At 41.2% G+C, this 18,726-nt stretch overlaps 1 protein-coding gene and 1 pseudogene across 1 annotated transcript; both read right to left on the reverse strand.

Moving 5' to 3' along the window:
- Positions 1–1,537: 1,537 nt before the first annotated feature.
- Positions 1,538–4,365, reverse strand: LOC147291250 (rust resistance kinase Lr10-like). Its single transcript, XM_086235714.1, has 3 exons — positions 3,581–4,365; positions 2,935–2,961; positions 1,538–2,857 (listed from the first exon to the last, which is right to left on the reverse strand). Exons 1-3 carry the CDS (start codon positions 4,272–4,274, stop codon positions 1,746–1,748), a joined length of 1,833 nt encoding a protein of 610 aa, XP_086091840.1. The 5' UTR covers positions 4,275–4,365; the 3' UTR covers positions 1,538–1,745.
- A 7,829-nt stretch (positions 4,366–12,194) lies between these two features.
- Positions 12,195–13,083, reverse strand: LOC147291251 (putative protein phosphatase 2C 62 pseudogene; annotated as a pseudogene).
- Positions 13,084–18,726: the final 5,643 nt, after the last annotated feature.

Here is an 18,726-nt window from a genome sequence, read left to right on the forward strand (position 1 = left end):
ATACTCTAAGCACTTTCCAATTAACAATTATGATTATGACAATTAAATTATTTTCATTTTAGTTTTATATATCTAGCTTCTTTGAAACTTCTAAGAAGAAGCTAAATAACTTTCTTGTTAGTCTTAGTGGTGAAATCGATATCTTAGTTTTAGTGTTTTGTCTTATTGATTTCTATCTTAATTTACTGTTTACTTTCTTAGTTATTTTTAATTTCAAATAAATCAAATTTTGTTGAATTAGTTAGGTGAGAATTTCAAAACTTCTTAAAGATTAATTTTTTTTTTTTTTTACCGGAAGCCGCCTCGTAAATGGAAAATACCACTTGCAAAGAAACACTTTACTTTCAAGTAGCATGGTCAAAGAGGAGATTGGTCGCAATGAAAATGTGGGAAATAGAGGGTGCTTCTCAAGCAAAAGTGTGGCATCCTAAAGTGGAGTGTACAACAGTGGAACCCTTTTTAAGGATTCCAAAAAATATAATAACCTTACCCCAAACATTATTGATGCACGAGCATAGGGGTCTAATCAAGATTACCCAAGCCACAAGTTATATATCTCAAAGATTAAGATTACCCAAGCCATAAGTTATCTCAAAGATTATTTTCAAAATAATCGACTCATATTTTTTTCATTAATTGTGATTTTTTACCAAATTAGTATTTAATGTAATATTTCATATTATATTTTCTTTATTGTTTTATTTTCTCTGAGTTATTCTACAAAAATATTGGAGGTGTCTCGCATAAAGTTAATGTCTATAATTTTGGAATGTTGTTAATGGAAATGACAAGTAGAAGGAAGAATTTGAATGCATTGGTAGAGCATTCAAGCCAAATTTACTTCCCTTTATGGGTGTACGATTAATATAACGAGGAAAAAGAGTTGGAGATGGACGATATCACAGAAAATGAAAAGAATTGAAAATAATAGAACAGATGGTCATAATATATTGCCTTGTGTTGTATACAAATGAAACCAAGCGATCGTCCTTGAATGAACAAAGTCATAGAGATGCTCGAAGGTAATATTGAATGCCTAAAAATGCCTCCCAAGCCTTAATTTCTTATGTCCAGAAGAGATCCCCTAAGGTGATTTTCAATGTAATCTTATTCAATATGTTCTAATACGGAGCTAACATGCATGGACTCTATCAGCTAAGTGATGAGCACTTGAGAGGAATGAATCAGTTTGAATCTCAATCCAATATGTTCTATTACTATACTCATATAACTTATAAGATATGTAATTAAAGGTTACCAGGGTTTTCTGGTGCCTTCGATATCAAGCATAGGTCCTATGAAATTTTACTTAAAGGTAATCCTCAAAGTGATTTGGTCCAGCCAGTAAGCAGAGTTTACAAACTAGAGATCAACTATTGACCTATTGTAGACTGGACTATTTCCACCCAGCAGTACGCTCTAATGAACCCTGGCCCTGGCCAAGCACAGTCTTCATCTAATACGAAAATGAGAAGGTACGAAGGATAAAATATACTAAGCTGATGGAGTAACTTGAAGGAAAAAAGAGAAAATAATCTGAAAAAATTCTCACTATCTTATAGTCTTAAATCAGAAACTTGAAAGAGAAACAGATTTGAAGCGCAGCAATGGGAATAATTTCAACTTTGAAGAGCTCTAATATTCAGTGAACCTTCTTGATCAGAGCTATTCATTTCATTTAATTTCATTTAAAGGAACTATTACCTTTCTTAATTTTACATATATAAATGTGTATAATAGACATATTACTCTAACTCAGCAATTGCTTCTAACTGAATATTTAGATTTCTTGCAGGCGTACTTGCATTTGTTCCTGCAGCACCTGTAGAGGCAAAAGGATTGGGAGGCATGGTTAAGTTTTCTCCTCCTTCCAACATCTGAACCACCGTTTTCATTGAAGGACGATCCACTGGGTGCCATTGGATGCACCAGAGCCCTACAATTGCAAGTTTCTTTGGAATTTTAGCATCTCCTTCTTCCCCAATATGGATCCGTAGGTCTTCTCCTTCTTCTAACAGAGTATAGATCCATTCTGGGTAGTAAACTTCATTTGTGGTCTCTGTGGTTGGACCAATATTCTTCCTCCCTCCTACCATCTCAAGCAACACCATTCCAAAACTATAGACATCAGACTTGTAAGACACATTTCCAAAGTTTCTTGAGAACACCTCAGGTGCAATGTATCCCATGGTCCCCCTAGCTGTAGTCATTGACACTATACTTTGATCCTTGGAACATAACTTGGCCAAACCAAAATCCGAAATTTTTGGAGTGAAGTTGTGGTCTAGCAAAACATTATGGGGTTTTATATCAAAATGCAGTATTCGTTGATCGCATCCTTGGTGAAGATATTCGATTCCTTTGGCTATGCCTAGAGCAATATCTTGCAACTTATCCCAGCCAAGGAAAGAATTCTTATTATCCGCTGATGAAATGAAATCCTGCAGCGAGCCATTGGGTAAGAATTCATAAACAAGAGCTCGTCTAAATCCATCAGCACAAAATCCAACCATCCGAACCACGTTGACATGGTGGATATGACCCATTGTTCCCACTTCATTTACAAACTCTTCCCCATCTCCCTTTGAACTATTGAGAACTTTCACAGCAACAAAGAATTCGGAAGAAAGCTTTCCCTTAAAAACAGTTCCGTAGGCTCCTTGGCCTAACTTGTCCTTGAATTGATTTGTAATCCTCTTAATATCTGCATATGAATATCTACTGGGCTTGAGAGCTTTGTAATCCTCTAAAAACTTTTCAATTTTTAATCCATTCTCTTTTTTCTTTCTATTAGAGCTATAGACACGATAGACTGCAATGACCAGTAGTATGAAAGCCAATGAACCCAGGGATGAACCTGCAAATTAATCCTTGAGTAAATATATCGCCAGCGTCATCTAGACATAAAAAAAAGTAACCAGTTACACAACTCACCTGTAGCCACTACTATCGTTGATGGGCCTGTAAAACATAATGAGAATATCATCAGTCTATCATGTTTGTCAATTGTCAAATTAAGTACATGAGCGATTTTTTCTAGTAAACAAATTTTTATAATGAAATTTTTATTGTAACCCAAGAGAGCTACGGTTGCAATAGCAGAAAACCATAAGAATAAGAGTGACAAAACTTAAGACATAGCATCAGAGTGACAAAATACCAGAGAGAACTAAAGCTGCATTAGCGAGACAAAGCAAAAGAGTGACAAAACTTAAGACACAAGGCCAACTAATGAAATACAGGTGGTGTCGGTATTGGGGGAATAAGAATGGATTGCTTGGACAATAGCCTCAAAATAAATAATACTGTCATTGAATTCCTTATTCATATGATACCCATTTTTGTACCAAAGTTTTTGGTCTAGTTTTGGTTTAGCAAGCTGTACCTATATTTGATGCTATGTCATTGGATTCCTTATTCCTATGATACCCATATCTGTACCAAAGTTTTTAGAATTGTGTCTATCTAATTGATTCAGATTCAATTCAAAAATATGCAAGCAGAACATTAATCTATCATGTTGAAATAAATGTGAAACTTGAGCACAATAAATGTGAAACCAAACATATGTTACCCTTACCTGTTGTCCTCAATTTAACACATTCAACTTCACTTTTGGTGCCATTGTTCTTCAATCGACACGTATTGCCCTTTGCTTCACATTGTCCACAATTTGGTTCAGACCATTCCAAATAAAGAATTTGAGATTTAGACCGAAAATATGGAACTGATGAAACATTATACATCTTCGTACATGACAGCAGGGCCAAGTTCTCAATCTGACTGAAAGAATCAACAGCATAGATTTGGTAGCCAGGGCCACTGAAGCAGGGGACAGGATCACCCAACTCCCTTTCAGCCAAAGAACAATTGAACAAGGTAATATCAGTCATGTACGCTTTCGAGAAGTGGAAGGGAGAGATTGACATGTTGAAGAATTTCAAGAGCTTCACCAGAAGGCAATTTTCTGGGTCATATATTTGGATTGCTTGAGACTTGTAATCTATGCTTTCGACTGGGAATTTGAATGGGATTGGCAGATCAAGAACTGTCTCTTGCTTCTCATTGCAAGAGAGAACGAACCCAGGATACCCACAATAGTCTGGGTGTCTATCTTTGAGGCTGAAAGGGAAATGGATAGGTGGGCCATGCTTCCCACACTTCAATTCTTTGCAGGGGTTTTGGGTTTCTCCATGGGTTTTGGAGAAAGCCATTAACACTAAGAAGAAGGAAGAGATGAGAGTTTTCTGCATTTCTGAGGAAGTGATGCCCATGGATGTGTTGCGATGGGGAGCTAAGAATTGTATCTAGATTGAATATATTTGAATGGATTTTTGTAGTAGATCTCACCTCATCACATTGTTCAATTGGCCAATGAGTGTGGAAAGAAAACTCTGATGAAATTGACATAAGGTAATCTATGATACAGTTTGAAATTGGATTCAACTCGGTTTGTGGGGTAGCCAAGGATAGACTAATAAAACTATTGACCGACTTATTGTCATCTTTGACTTACAATATTGTTAGTGTTAAAACTTACTTTTTCTTTTGGTATCTTTCAAGTTTTATTGTATATGTTTTTTTTTTTTTTTTTTTTGAGAAAAATTGCTGTGCAGGGCCATTCAGTAGTGAATGTTAACAACAAAAAACTTTTATACAATTAAATGACCATATTGTCCATGTATTTTTGGTTTTTGACTAAAAGGTGATACCATGGTGGGGTCTAGGGTCTAGTATTTGTCTTTTTCTAAAATTGAAAATTTTGAATGTATTGCTCATAGTGTTGCTCTGGAAAGTGAGATGATAAGATTCTTGCTGACTAGGCTTCCATCATATTGTTGATATTGTGGTGCTCTTCATTGGTGCTCTTCATCTTGTTCTCCTTGTATTCTCTGCTCTCTTTGTGAAGTAAGCTTCTTGAAAGCTTTTTGAGTTTCTGTGCTCATGCTAAGAATAAGTGCAAATGGATTATTGAGAAACTTTTCTCTAGTGTAGATGCTCATATTATGTTCTTCTTCTATAAGAGTGAGGTTAAGCCATATGTCATCAAGCTTATCAAAATGCTCAATTTGTGCTCTTTGAAATCTCTAGATATGTTCAATTGTTGGTGTCCATCTGTACCCTGGTATTAGAATAACTGATTACTCAATCTTGTCAAAGAGTGCTAGGTGATAAGCTTCAATCATTATGAACTCTGTCAGGGAACCACTACGGAGGAATGCTGAAGAAAACTATGCAAAGCTTATGCCACCTGTTCGTATGATTAATCGTCTGGGCATAACGACAAGTCACACAAGGCTTAACGTCATGTCGTTTGGGCCTGGGCACAAAGGATAAGCCCCTCCTAAAGTTCCTGGGCTCCTAGCCCCTGACCTCTTAGGCTCCGGCCTCCTAGGCTCCGGCCTCATAGGCTCCGGCCCCCTAGGCTCCGGCCTCCTAGGCTCCGGCCCCATAGGCTCCGGCCTCCTAAGCTCCAGCCTCCTAGGCCCCGACCCGTGTCAACTCACTCGGATCCTCAAGACCGGTGACACGTGGCGCTCCTACAGTGCAAGTCATCACAAGGGACACGTGTCATCACCGGACTGGTTGACACTCTTCCAAAGGTACTATAAAAGAGGTACCTTCTTGTCACAAAAGGACGACTGAAATCATTATTATACTATTCACTCACTCTGCTCTCAGATCTCTCTGAACACTGACTTGAGCGTCGGAGGAGCTTTGGCCGGCACCACACCGGTGTCCTTCCCGCTCACTTTTGTGTACTTGCGCAGGGTGCTTTGGATATCATTCTCTCTCATTACTCACCAGTCGGACCCAGCTACCCGTTCCTGCCCCACTTCGACGTGTCATCCACTCAGTGGTGGGTCAACGGGCCTACGTGGTTCGACTCGACGTTGACTGCTTTACCATTTTTCAGCATCAACAGTTTGGCGCCGTCGGTGGGAAAGTTACAACTTTTCCCCATTGAATTCTGTACCCTCAGTTGAGGTGCAAAAACCTTCCGAGCTTCCGAGCTTCCGAGCTTCCGAGCTTCCGAGCTTCCGAGCTTCCTAGCTTCCGACCTTCCGACCCCCACAATGTCTGACGGAGGCCCTATCCTCGACCAAATCGACAACACCCCACTGGGTGACAAGCGAGGCAAGAAGATTGCCGAGTCTGATCAGGAGGCATACATCCAACGGTTGGAGGCTCAGCTCCAACGAACCTAGGAACAGCTCGACCTCCAAAAAGGTGCAACACAGTTGTATGAGCGACTCCTCCGCGACAGGGAAGAACATACCACTCCCCGGAGTGGTGAAAGGAGGAACCCCCATGACAGGGACGAACACACCACTCTCCGGAGTGGTGAGAGGAGGGACCCCCCCCCCCCCCCGAAGGGACCAAAATGTTCCGCGTCAGTTGGATGCAGGGCAAGGTAGCCATCCACCCCAGGTTTCCAAAAGAGACTTGTCCACCCGGTCAGCCGGGCTCGATCTGGCGAGCATTCTACCCGCTCTGAAGAGTTCCACATTTATCGGGACTGTCGTCATCTGCTTGACGACAACCGCTCTCGGCGAGAAGAGCAGCGGACGAACCGGGGTGAATCCAACCCACGTCCCCAAGACTTGGAGGAAGAGCAGGCTCCTCGTCCCAAGCGACGACGGGGAGAAGAGCAGGTTTTCTCGGCTGGGCGCCGCGCAGAAGATGACACTTTCACAAGTGAGCAAATCGCTGACTCCGGTAACAGCGGATCCCTTCCACCAGACCAACACCAACAACTCCTCATGGACATCAACGAACGCCTGAGGAGAGTGGAGGGGAGAAGTCGTGGTGGGCACCCATCTTTGGACACAAGGGAGCTACCTGGACCTTTCACAGCTCGCATCCTGTCTACTCCCCCGGTTGGCGACGTCCGACCTCCCAAAATAACTCCGTACACAGGGAAGGAAGACCCATATGACCACCTCATGAGTTTCAGGTCAGCCCTGGAGTCCAAAGGTGTTGATGACGTTACCAAGTGTCGAATCTTCCCTTCCACCCTCTCTGGCAGTGCAAGGGACTGGTTCTACCAACTTCCTCCAGGCTCGGTTGATTGTTTCAACGAGCTCCGAGAGCTCTTCCTAGACCAGTATATCATCCAGACCGATAGAATTTACACCACAGATGACCTGACGCGGGTCCGCCAGGGCAGCAGGGAATCCCTTCGGGAATATATCACCCGATTTCAGCTAGAACGATCTCGGTGTCGCGATTGTGATGAGAAGGTAGCCTTCGCTGCCTTCAAGGGTGGTCTCCTAGAAGGGGACTTCTTGTTCGAAATCAATCGCCGCAATCCGCACACCTACAAGGAACTCATGCAGGAGGCCATTGCCTATGCTACTGCTGAATTCAAAACATATGGGAAGAAGCCGCCTACCATTGATCGTCCAAGTACCGACCAGGCCATCATAGCGCCACCCCAGCCCAAGCCCTACTCGGGTAACCAGTATGGGGGGTCCGGGAAAAAGTTCAATAAGTTCACCAAGAAACAATTTGGTGATGGCAGAGGTGGAGGACAACGAAGGGAGGAAACCTATCAGACATCCTATGCCTCCAGGTTCAAAGTCTATACAATTCTCACTATTACTTATACAGAGTTGTATCCCCAGATCAAGGACATACTTCCTAAGCTCCCACCCCGCCCACCACAAACACGGTACCAAGCTAACAAGAACTTCTTTTGCCTTTACCATAACGACCATGGTCATGACACCGAGGCATGCAGAGCCTTTAAGGAGGCAATAGAAACTTTGGTACAGGAAGGAAAGTTGGATGGTTTCACAGACAAGGAGGCCACCGAGAAGGCCAAGACCGACGGACCACGCCGGGGGCGGGTCAATACCATCTGTGGGGTCCCGACCCTCGCTGGCAACTCCAACAGAGCTAGGAAGGAATACGCCCGAAGTGCTCAACCATGCTCCGACGTTATGGCTGTAGACTTCCACCGTGGCAAAAAGACTCTTCAGCTCGGGTGGTCGCCCATTTCCTTTGCTGAGGAAGAGGAACGTGATTTGATCTTCCCACACGATGACCCCTTGGTCATTAAAGCCACCATAGCTAATTTTGATGTGGCTCGGATCCTTGTCGACTGTGGTAGCTCCGTCAACATCCTCTTCGCTCCAGCCTTCACCGCTCTTGGAATCGACCAGGAGAGGCTTGACCGGTCGGTCGTTCCTTTGCTCAGCTTTTCGGGCGACATGGTCACCCCTCTTGGTGGGATCTACCTCCCCCTCACCCTCGGGAGGTATCCTTCGTCCGCTACCACAACCACTCAGTTTTTGGTGGTCGACTGCCCCACAGCTTACAACGTCATCCTGGGACGACCGGCTCTTAACCAATTAAGGGTTATGATCTCCACTCACTTGTTTTTGATCAAGTTCCCGACTTCATGTGGAACGGGGGTAGTCAAAGGCAATCAGGTATCAGCCAGGTCCTGCTATATGACTTCAGTCAAGAGGAAAAAAGAGGTCAAGCCCTCTATGGCTGTTTGTGTCTCCAACAACTGCCCTACCCCAGACGCCCTACAAAATCATTGAGGTCCTCCGTCCAGGCACATACAGGCTCAGCGCTACAACCGGCAAGGAACTCGGCCACCCTTGGCGCGCCGAGCACCTCCGCTACTTTTACAAGTAGACACATATTGTACCCCCCGGGGACTTTTTTCAATTTCATCTCTGTTATCGCTTTGGTAAATGAGAGTCCTACCACGGACACATTTTTCTTCATTTTCATTCAAAGTGTTAATTGTTTGTATGGACCCCCGGGCCATCAGACATCCGACCCTACCCATATCCGTATCATGCATTCAAGGGAAGCTAAGTACCATGCATTCAAGGCGCGGGTATGGAGAATGCATTCACGGGAACCTCAGTACCATGCATTCAAAGGCAAATAAATATCATGCATTCAAGGGAAACTAAGTACCATGCATTCAAGAAAATCCCATAATACCATGTATTAAAGGGAAGGGCATCCTACCCCATAAACGGGTTGGACACCCTCCAAATCATCCAAATTTCATAAAGTACAAACTTAATAATGAAAAGAGTCTGCAATTTGGTACGGGCCACACCCGACCATATAACTCAAACAAAAATAGGGCGATGGTCCGCCCACCCCTGCCCCCGGGCCATGTTTGCTTCAAACATTTATTTGGGATCCTCTCCCATGTCATGTTCCCCACCTATGGATGCTCCATCCTCGGGCTCTTCCCCCTGGGTACCTCCCTCTGGGACGTTGGCATGCCCATCATTACTGCCAGCCCCTAGCAGACCACCTGCTTGGCTTGGCTCAGCTCCTCCCCGCACTGCTCCAACTCTTGCCTAGCCTGGTCCGCCTCCTGGCCTGCAGTAGCTCGGCATGCAATGCATTGTTCTGCCCGACCACTTGCCCACCCCCATGTTTCCACACCCCATCCGGAGTCGGGGCACACTTGGCCTCGTCAGTGTCTCATCACTTGTAGACGCCTGGTCGGACTCTCTATCATCCATGGCATTGCCCTCCCTTAACGAATCGTCTGAGACAACCATGGAATGTCCGACCCCACTACACCTGCCCATCCAAGAAAAAAAAAATCAAGATGGGAAGTGCTCGGAATACCAAGACAACACCATGGAAATATCAAGATCGCTACTGGTTTCCCACCCCTCATATGTGCTCTTCCACCCCCAAATTTACAACATTCACCCTATCACTTTTCACATGCTCAGCCACCAACCATTTATCAAGGCCAATATTCAAAAAATCAATTCAAGGGGAAGAGCAATGACAACCCAATCCTTACCAGTATTCCGCGGCTTCAACAGCTCAGACGGGCTCCGACCCACTAATCTTGTTTCCTATGTACCTGGCCAAAAACACAACAACACCCAATAAATTACAAAGTCCAAAAATGAAGGCGTGTGGCCTACCCAGTGCTCAGCAAGGTTTATACCCACCTGCACCTCCACCTGCCCCTCCCACAAATTTCACAACTCACAAATCACAATTCCAAGGTCCGCCTCAGGCTAGACGACCACAGTTGCTCACAATTCTCAATTTTCCAAGGAAAAATCAGTATGTCAATTAGGTAGGAAAATTTCGAAATTACCTACCTCAAGCCAGGCAGCCCGACCAGCGCACCACCTCCTGCCCGAGCAGCCGCGCACCCAAGCACCACCTCCTGCCCGAGCATCCGCGCACCCGAGCACCCGAGCTGACCCGTGCACCACCGCGCAGCAGCCCAGCCCAGCAGCCCGCGCTGCCCGAGCCCACCAGCTGCTCCGAGACGAGCAGCCCTTCAGTCCAGCCCGAGCCACCCACACCTGCGCAACCCGAGCCGAGCAAAGTCAGCCCTTCCGCACAGCCCCCTGCCCGAGCAGTCCAAGCAGCCTTCCTGCCCAAGCAGCCCACGCCCAGCCTTCCTGCCCGAGCAGCCTACGCCAGCCCGCGCAGACCCAGGCTCCGGATCCGACCCGAGCCCAGTTGGTTATATGTCTCCAGACGGCGCCCATCCTTTTTAGATGTGCTTCTGCTAAAGACTGAAACTTAGGAGAAAATTTCTAGAGATGGTTGTTGCTGGAGACATATAACTCACTAAGATAAACAAAATCAATTTAGTAACTTAGGAGTAACTCTAACTATTTCTTGTTTTTGCTTTATGCTTGTAACTGAAATGACAAGGCTTATAGTCCTGCATGTTAATGCGTGCTATAGTGCTATGCTGATGAAGGGGTTGCGACAGTCACATAATTCTGGCTTTGAACAAAAATATGGTGGTACAACTTGAGTGATTATATCCATGCCTGGTTTAGGGTCAAGAATTGACTGGTATAATGCTTTTTGTAACTCTAGCTGCAATGTTGTTGCTGCTTCTACAAATTTCTTGAAAATGTGTTGTTGGAAATGGAAAGGAAGCTGTCTCATTTTTGCTCCAAGTGATGTAATCGTCACCTATGATCTTTGCTGGTGAAACTGGCTCATTAGCCTTTTCTAATATTTGCTCATGGGTTGTGTGAGTTCCTTTAGAAACCTACTGAATTACTCTATAGTATTGGGTTCATGAGTAGCCTCTTGTGTTCTAATAATTAAATGTTGAAAATCCTGGGATAATAATTAATCTTGATGTTGTAATTTCAAGATACGATAATGTTCTATTATAATGTTCTATTATACTATTATGATCATTAGAATGTAGTGTTGAAAATATGGCCTAAAACCAATGACAATTGGTTAACCAAAGATGTTTGGTTGAAGTGACTTGAGGGATATTTCAATTGATATGAATTGTACATTAATAGGACATATCTTGGGAGAAAATGATGGGTCTTGTAGAACACATCTCCATCGCCATACCTTTGATGCCATATATACCTAGAAAATATGTTGATCTAGTAGCCAAGATCACTTTTTTCTCTTCATCTTTTCTTCTCCCACACTTGGTGTGGAGTAGCTTTAGAGAGATCACACTTGGGATCTTAAGCCTCTAGCCTAGATGAGAGTTCATCCTCTTGGTGGAACCAAACCTTGAAGATGGACATGAAATGAATGTATGCCCATGGATGTGTGCAATCTTGGGTTCTACCCAAGATGGTTAATTTTCAAGGGTAATTTCTCATCCTAATTCTATTTCTAGTTTTTCATGCATGTCTCATCCAACCTAAGGATCTTAGGGCTAAGGAAAAAGGTGATTAAAATTGAGAATGCATCATGCTTCCACACTTAAATATATGTTTTATTCTAGGTTCACCCACCTTTCCCTTCACATAGACCCTTGCGAAAAGAGCATTGTGTGTAGTCTACTGAGAAAACAATATTGGAAGCGCTAAAGAAGGGAGAATATAATGAGAGTGACAATGGTGGTAGTTAAACAAGTTATGAAAAGTTGCTAATTATTATTTTATTTTTTTTTCAAAAGATATGAATCTATGAGCATAAACCCAAATTAATTCAGAATAAAGAGTGACGTATATAGCAGTATCAAAACCACAATAAGAAAACAAAACATACATCATACAAAACAAAACACAAGACTAGTTGGTAAAGCTAGTTGATGAGATATTGTTTAGTGCTCAAGGATTAAATTAAAGGAAAGAAGCTGAAACAAGGAAAAGTAATATAAATATAATGACGTACACCAAATATTGTCGAGAACAACAGTATAATATGAACCAATTTGAAAACATATGAAAATTAAATTGAGATCAAAATCCTACAAAATAAATATAACATTGATCATACATCATATGTGACTGAAATCTTATATTCAGTCACTGAAATCTAACAACTATACAAGAAATATCATCTTGGTGACGATAGCCTGGCACTTTGAGTGCCTGTTCAATAAGGTGTTGTGCTGCTTCTGAGGAATTCTTTATTTCTCTAATGGAATCCACAACTTGTTGGTTAGACATGACCTTCCATAATGGCTGACTTGCCAACACAAGAAATTCTGTCTCACCATCTATCATCGATCTCAACCGCTATATCAGGCTCAGAACTGATAAAATGGCTATAAGATATGCCACCGAATGCCCTTGTTAGAGGAAAATCCCCATTAACCAATGGTCCACGCCCTAGAGAATCTTTTACATAGCCACCTCTCTTCAAAATAGCTTCTCTTTCTTTTTCATTACTGGGCACATGATCGACAGATAGTTGTTTAGCCTCACCACTCTTACTAATAACAGCCCGAGAATCCCCAACATTCGCTATCACCAGCTTATAATTCGCCTGAAGGCCTTGCTTTAGTAATATTGCCGTAACTGCAGTTGAAGCACATGACCCCCCAAAATCAACATCAAATTTTGCTTCCATAAGAATTTCCCTATTGGCGTGACGATATCCTTCTCTCACTACATGCAATGTGTCTAACCAAAAAAAAGGATGTGCTTGAGAATCCATGGAGAAAAAGGTCTTCAAGTATACATGTAAGAATTTAGGAATTCCATAGCTTAAATAGCCATCAAATACAGCAAATGCTCCACCCTCAAGCTGACCAAAACTTTTAGCCAAAGCAAATGTATAGTCTTCCATAGGATACTGATGCAATCCCTTTACCATTTGGACTCCATATGTTAAATTTACATTAACTGAATGATTTGACATTGTACTGTTTTCATTTTCAAAAACAGGAGGAGGAGGAGGAGGAGGAGAGGGAGGGCGAGGAGGAAGATTAATAGGAGAAAGAGGAGGAGTATGTAGTGATATTGAACCTCTTTTTGGTGAAGAAATTTTTGATGGTTCACCTGTACCTAATCCCAATATATTTTGTTTGGAACCTAAACCAGGTACCTCCCCTTTGTGGATAATTGTTTTGGCACCTTCTATGATTTTAGCAATAAAATTTTCCAATATGTTTGAAATAATCAGAATTAGAAGAAAGTGAAGGGAGAATTTGGGAATGAGGCTGTTGTGGAGAGAAATACATGACAAGGTCATGATCATCAGCTGCCACAGCCATTGACACTGATAGAATAAGCACAACGAAAGCTCTCATTACCATCATCATTGTCACCACAAGCTAATTAAGTTTCCCCCTGAAATCTTATTCTTGGCTTATGGCTCACTCTTACTTCATTACTTCCAAATAAATAGAAAAGCAACATTCATAAACAAATTAAGAAAACTCTTTATTTAGTTATTTTTTTAATTAATTAGAGGAAAATTCGAGAAGACTTTAATTTCGGTGCATGCCTCTTATAAAAAAAAAAAATGAAGTTTTCACTGATTGTAATATTATTGGTTGGTTAAATCATTAATTTAGCATTTTGGCTTTTCTCTAAGGATTCTCACTATATATATATATGTGTGTGTGTGTGTTCTCGAGTTCAAAGAGCTATTTTGAATAGAGGCCGGTAATTAATTATGGTATTTTACAACATTATCAAGTTATTGTTTACAAGTTAAAAAAGAAAAGAAAAAAGAAACGAAAAATGTCAAGTGACTTTTGGATTTGCATTTTGGCAATGGTTGTTGTATGTTTCCAAGTCCAGAAGAACTTCTACCTTATCCAAGGGAGCCCCACTTCCCCAAGCCTATCCTAATCAAAATTCAACTACCTAAAGTGTGACGCCCCAGGACATGGAAACGCCAGAGCGGCACCTGGCCAATCTTGAGATCGAGTACAACACCCAATCCCCGAGTGTTATAGTCCTAAAACCCTTAACTCTTAAGGCAGGTTAAGTCCTTTTTGGTTAAGTAAACCGGGTTTGGATCAAAGTTAAAGTGCCAGTAAAAATATAAATGACAATTGAAGAATTATTTTTTTTGAAAACCAAACCGAAAGGTTACAAGTTAAATTAATAACTTCAAAAGAGTGCATAGCCAACTATTGAGCTACTTCCAAATAAATAGAAAAACAACATTCATAAGCAAATTAAGAAATCTTTATTTAGTTTTTTTTTAATTAATTAGAGAAAATTGGTTAACTTCAGGTTCAGTCCATTTTATAGACTCTTCTTATACTATGAAAATAGGGTTTAGACTCAAGTCCTTTTGTATGAGTCAACTTCCACGTCATAACTATTATTCCCACAAGTTCCTACTTTTTACAACAATTGCCACCCGGTCATATCAAACATTCAAACTCCTCCCTGCCCACGTAGTTCTCTCCTTAATTCCTTGGAAATAAATTTTTTCTAGCTTATCTCCTAATTCACCATGATTTGTGGAGGTGTAATCTTCTATTGATTTTGGGCCTTTAAATATATTTCAATACAAATTTGTCTCCAGCACGTTGCCTCTTCCTTCGGTTCAAGTTGTACCAAAAAAAAAAAAAGTTCAGGCAATTCCACGCAATAACTAAATCATGGCTTTGAAGAAAGAAGGCAATCAACTAAATGAAAGACAGGAATTATGACTTTGTTAGTAATTGGTTTCGAATTGTGTTTTCTTTCCTTTTTTTTAACAATTTCATATCTACCAAATTTAGGGTTTTAGGTATTCGTGATTTGGGTTTTTTGGATTTAAGGTACCATTTTTTATGGTTTTTGGTATTCATTATTGTGAATTTTTGGGTTGTAGGTATTTGTGATTTGTAGTTGGGATTTTGGTTAATCTTCTATGTTTTAACAATTTTGTAAGGACCATTAATTTGTATTGCCATTATTCCATTGACACAGGAAAAACATATATAGCCCACACATTCGCAAAATTTGAAAAATGTTGACATCCTCTCTAGAGAAGGCTTGTATATAGATATGCTTCTTCTGTTGAGGTATACCTCAACTTAAACATTATGAGGTATAGCTTGTGGGACCCACTCCACATTGTAGTTCGATGATCGAAGCTGTTTATTTTTTAAGTCTATATACAAGAATCATCCTTGCAAAAAATTATATAAATCAGAAATCGTTGAACCATTTGATTTAATGGTTATCATTTCAAGGGTTAATGGAGTTCATATATTCGTCTATTTATTCTATCACAATTAGATGTCTTAATGGTTTCTAATTTACCTAATTTTTTACAAGGATGATCTTGTATAGAGACTTAGAAAATAGACGGTTTCGATAATCAAATTACAATGTGCAGTGGGTCCTACAAACCATACATCATCATGTTTAAGATGAAGTATACCTCAACGGAAGGGGCCTCTATATATATATATAGGAAAATTTTCAAGTAAGGATGTCCTTACTTTAAGAAAAGTAAAAACATCCTTTTTGGACAAAAAAATTCAATGATCGGAACAGTCTATATTTTAGAATATCATTCAAAAGTCACCCTTAGGCCTTCCACTATGGCAAATCCATTTTTTGTGACCCAAAACCCATTTTGGGTCACAAATAGTGCTGTGACCCAATTCTCACATTTATGGTGCTGTGACCCATTTTGGGTCACAGTGTTTTATACATATTTAAAATATGCCTTATTGATTAAGTGATATTTAATTGATAATTTTAAATTTAAAGTATAATAAAAATGATTCTAGTGATCTTATTTTAATGAGATCTTTAAAATAAGGTCAATATTGAATATATTTAAAATAAGAAAATTTCATAAATTAGACAACATAAGCCTTACAACATCGGGACTTCAACAACCACAAACAAGAAAAACAACACGATGATTTAAAGGAAAAACAAGTACAACATGATCACTAAAAGAAAAAACAAGAACAATACGAGGATTTAAAGAAAAAACAACAACAACAACTGCATTCGACATGACAGAAAATAAATCGAACTTCTTATTCGGTCAATATGTTGGGGCAAGTGGTGGGTTCCCCTCTCGGATCCAGATGTGCTCAACCTTTTTGTGTAAATTTGGTAAACAAAGGTTGTAAATTGTGATGAAACCATATGAGTGTTGTGTGATATATATAGACATCCTTGAAAATATAGCTGTTGGAGGGTTTGGGGAATTTTTTAAAATTTTTTCAAAATTTTTTGGCAATTTTTCGGATATTATATCTATTTTAAATGATTTATTAAATATTTGTTAAAAAAAAAAAGGATATGGCCGATCTGGACCGTTGATTATCAACGGTCCATTAATCTCAGCCGTTGATCCATTTCCGGCCCATCTAAAAAAAAAAAAAAAAAAAAAGGCAAAACGCAGCAGCCGTTGATCACCAACGGCCGGCCGATCTGGACCGTTGGTGAGTCAACCAGCCAGCCACGCGTCAACGAACGAAGGAAGGCAGGCGCTGCAACCGAGGAAGCCTACTGTCAGCCGACACCTGCGTCAGCAACAGCAGCGTGCGTCAGCAGCCACAGACGCGGGGCCCACCCGCTTTTTTGCCCAGCCTGACGTTCTCTCTCTTCACGTGGGCTGAATTGTGGATTTGGGTCACAGCCCATTTTGGGTCACACTGCTACACACATTTGGGTTACACTTTGGGTTACACCCTCTTTTGGGTCACACATTCCGGCCCATAGTATTAGGGTGTGACCCATTTGTGGCCCAAAATGGGTTTTGGGTCACACAATCCGGCAGCATAGTGGAAGGCCTTACAAAAAATCAACTGGATTAAAAACTGCTTAGCTAATTTATTCTAGAAAACATCATTTCAATTTTATTTGACGGATTATATTTGTCTGCACAGTTTAGGAGATCAAACAATCACCGATTTGGTTGATTAGGGAAAACCCTTGAAAATGAATCTAAAAAATGAACGGTTTCGATAATCGAACTGCATTGTCAGGTGTTACACAGAGAAGATGTTCTTACTTTTCTTGAAATAAGAACATCCTTACTTGAATGAGCCTGTATGTATATATATATATAGGGAAAATGTTAGCAAAAAGACTATAACTATACCCTTATTTTCAGTTGAGGATCCCGTTTTTACTTTGCTTCAAGTAAGGACTATTATTTTTCAAGTGTTTCAATCAAGGATATTCCGTCAACTCCGTCAAATTTTCTGTTAAAACCTTGTCACGTGAGGGTCACGTGACCAATTCATAAGGATGAAAAAGTAATTTCTCTTAAAAAAATATTAAAAAATAAAATTAATGAATTAAAAAAAAAAAAAAAACACCTCCCAGCACCGCCACTCCTTACAACATGCCGACCCGACCCTCCCTATTCCCCTACCTAGCCCTGCCCCTCCGCCTCACCACCTAGCCCGACCCTCCCCTTTCCCCCTCCCAGCCCTGCCCCTGCCCCTACCCCTATCCCACCACCTAGCTTGGCCTTGTCCAGATCGAAGAGAGAGAAAGCGAGAGAGATAGAGATATAGAGAGAGAGAGAGAGAGTAAGAGATAGAGGCGGCAAAAGGATAGGGCAGGGTCAGGGCTGGGTGCGACGGGGCCAGGGCTGGGTAGGGAGTGTGACGAAGATGGGTTGGGGAATGGGAAGGGCCGGGAGAGAGAGAAAGAGGGTCGGGCTAGGTGGTAGGGGGAGGGGCGAGGCTGGGTGGGGGAAGGGAGAGGGCCGGGTCAGCATGGTGTAAGGGTTGGGTGCGAGAAAGAGAGGAGAGGCAGAGAGAGATCGATGAGAGAGAAATAGAGGAAATGCAGAGAGAGATGAGAGAGAAAGTGAGTCTGAGAGAGAGAGGAAATGGGCGGGGCTGGGCTGATGGGAAAGAAGGATGACGAGTGGAAGAGGAGTCACCGATGATAGAGGGGAGTCGATGGTGGTGGCTGGGGAGTGAAGGTGGGTCGGTGGTGGCTGAGGGTGAGGTCGGTGTGGTTGGATTTCAATTCCCAGCTTTTTATTTTATTTTATAATTATTTTTTAAATGCACAAAAAATACATAAATGCCCCTGCAAACTGGTCACCTGACAAGGTTTTAACAGAAAATTTGATGGAGTTAACGGAATATCCTTGATTGAAACACTTGAAAAATAATAGTTCTTGATTGAAATAAAGTGAAAATGAGATCCTCAATTGAAAATAGGGGTATAATTATAGTTTTTTTGCTAACATTTTCCCATATATATATATATATATATATAACTTGTCTCAAAACATTTTTTGGGACCCTTGAAAATTGTGGACCCCGTGCGGGTGCTCCTGTTGCACTTGCTCAGGCTGGGAGTCAAAGGTAGATGAGGGGTGGTTGAGAGTGGGGGATGGTGAGAGGAGGTGTTGGAAGACTAGGATTTTACAATTTTAAGTTTTAACTTTATCTTTTATTTTTAATTGAATTTCAATGTTTCCAAACATTTTTAAAAGTTCAAGTTTCTTAAAGAATTTTTAATTATATTTTTATCTACATGTCACAAACCTACTTTCCACGTTTCTATACTAATTCAAATTTTTTTTTTTTTTTTTTTAGAT

Source organism: Dryas octopetala, chromosome 3, assembly GCF_963921425.1.
Source record: "Dryas octopetala chromosome 3, drDryOcto1.1, whole genome shotgun sequence".
Taxonomy (NCBI): domain Eukaryota; kingdom Viridiplantae; phylum Streptophyta; class Magnoliopsida; order Rosales; family Rosaceae; genus Dryas; species Dryas octopetala.

Coding starts and splice junctions, on each gene's coding strand:
- LOC147291250 (XM_086235714.1), bottom strand. CDS start 4,274: ATGGGCATCACTTCCTCAGAAATGCAGAAAACTCTCATCTCTTCCTTC. Junction 2,962..3,580: donor TGTTAAATTGAGGACAACAG/GTAAGGGTAACA, acceptor TATGTTTTACAG/GCCCATCAACGATAGTAGTG. Junction 2,858..2,934: donor AACGATAGTAGTGGCTACAG/GTGAGTTGTGTA, acceptor ATTAATTTGCAG/GTTCATCCCTGGGTTCATTG.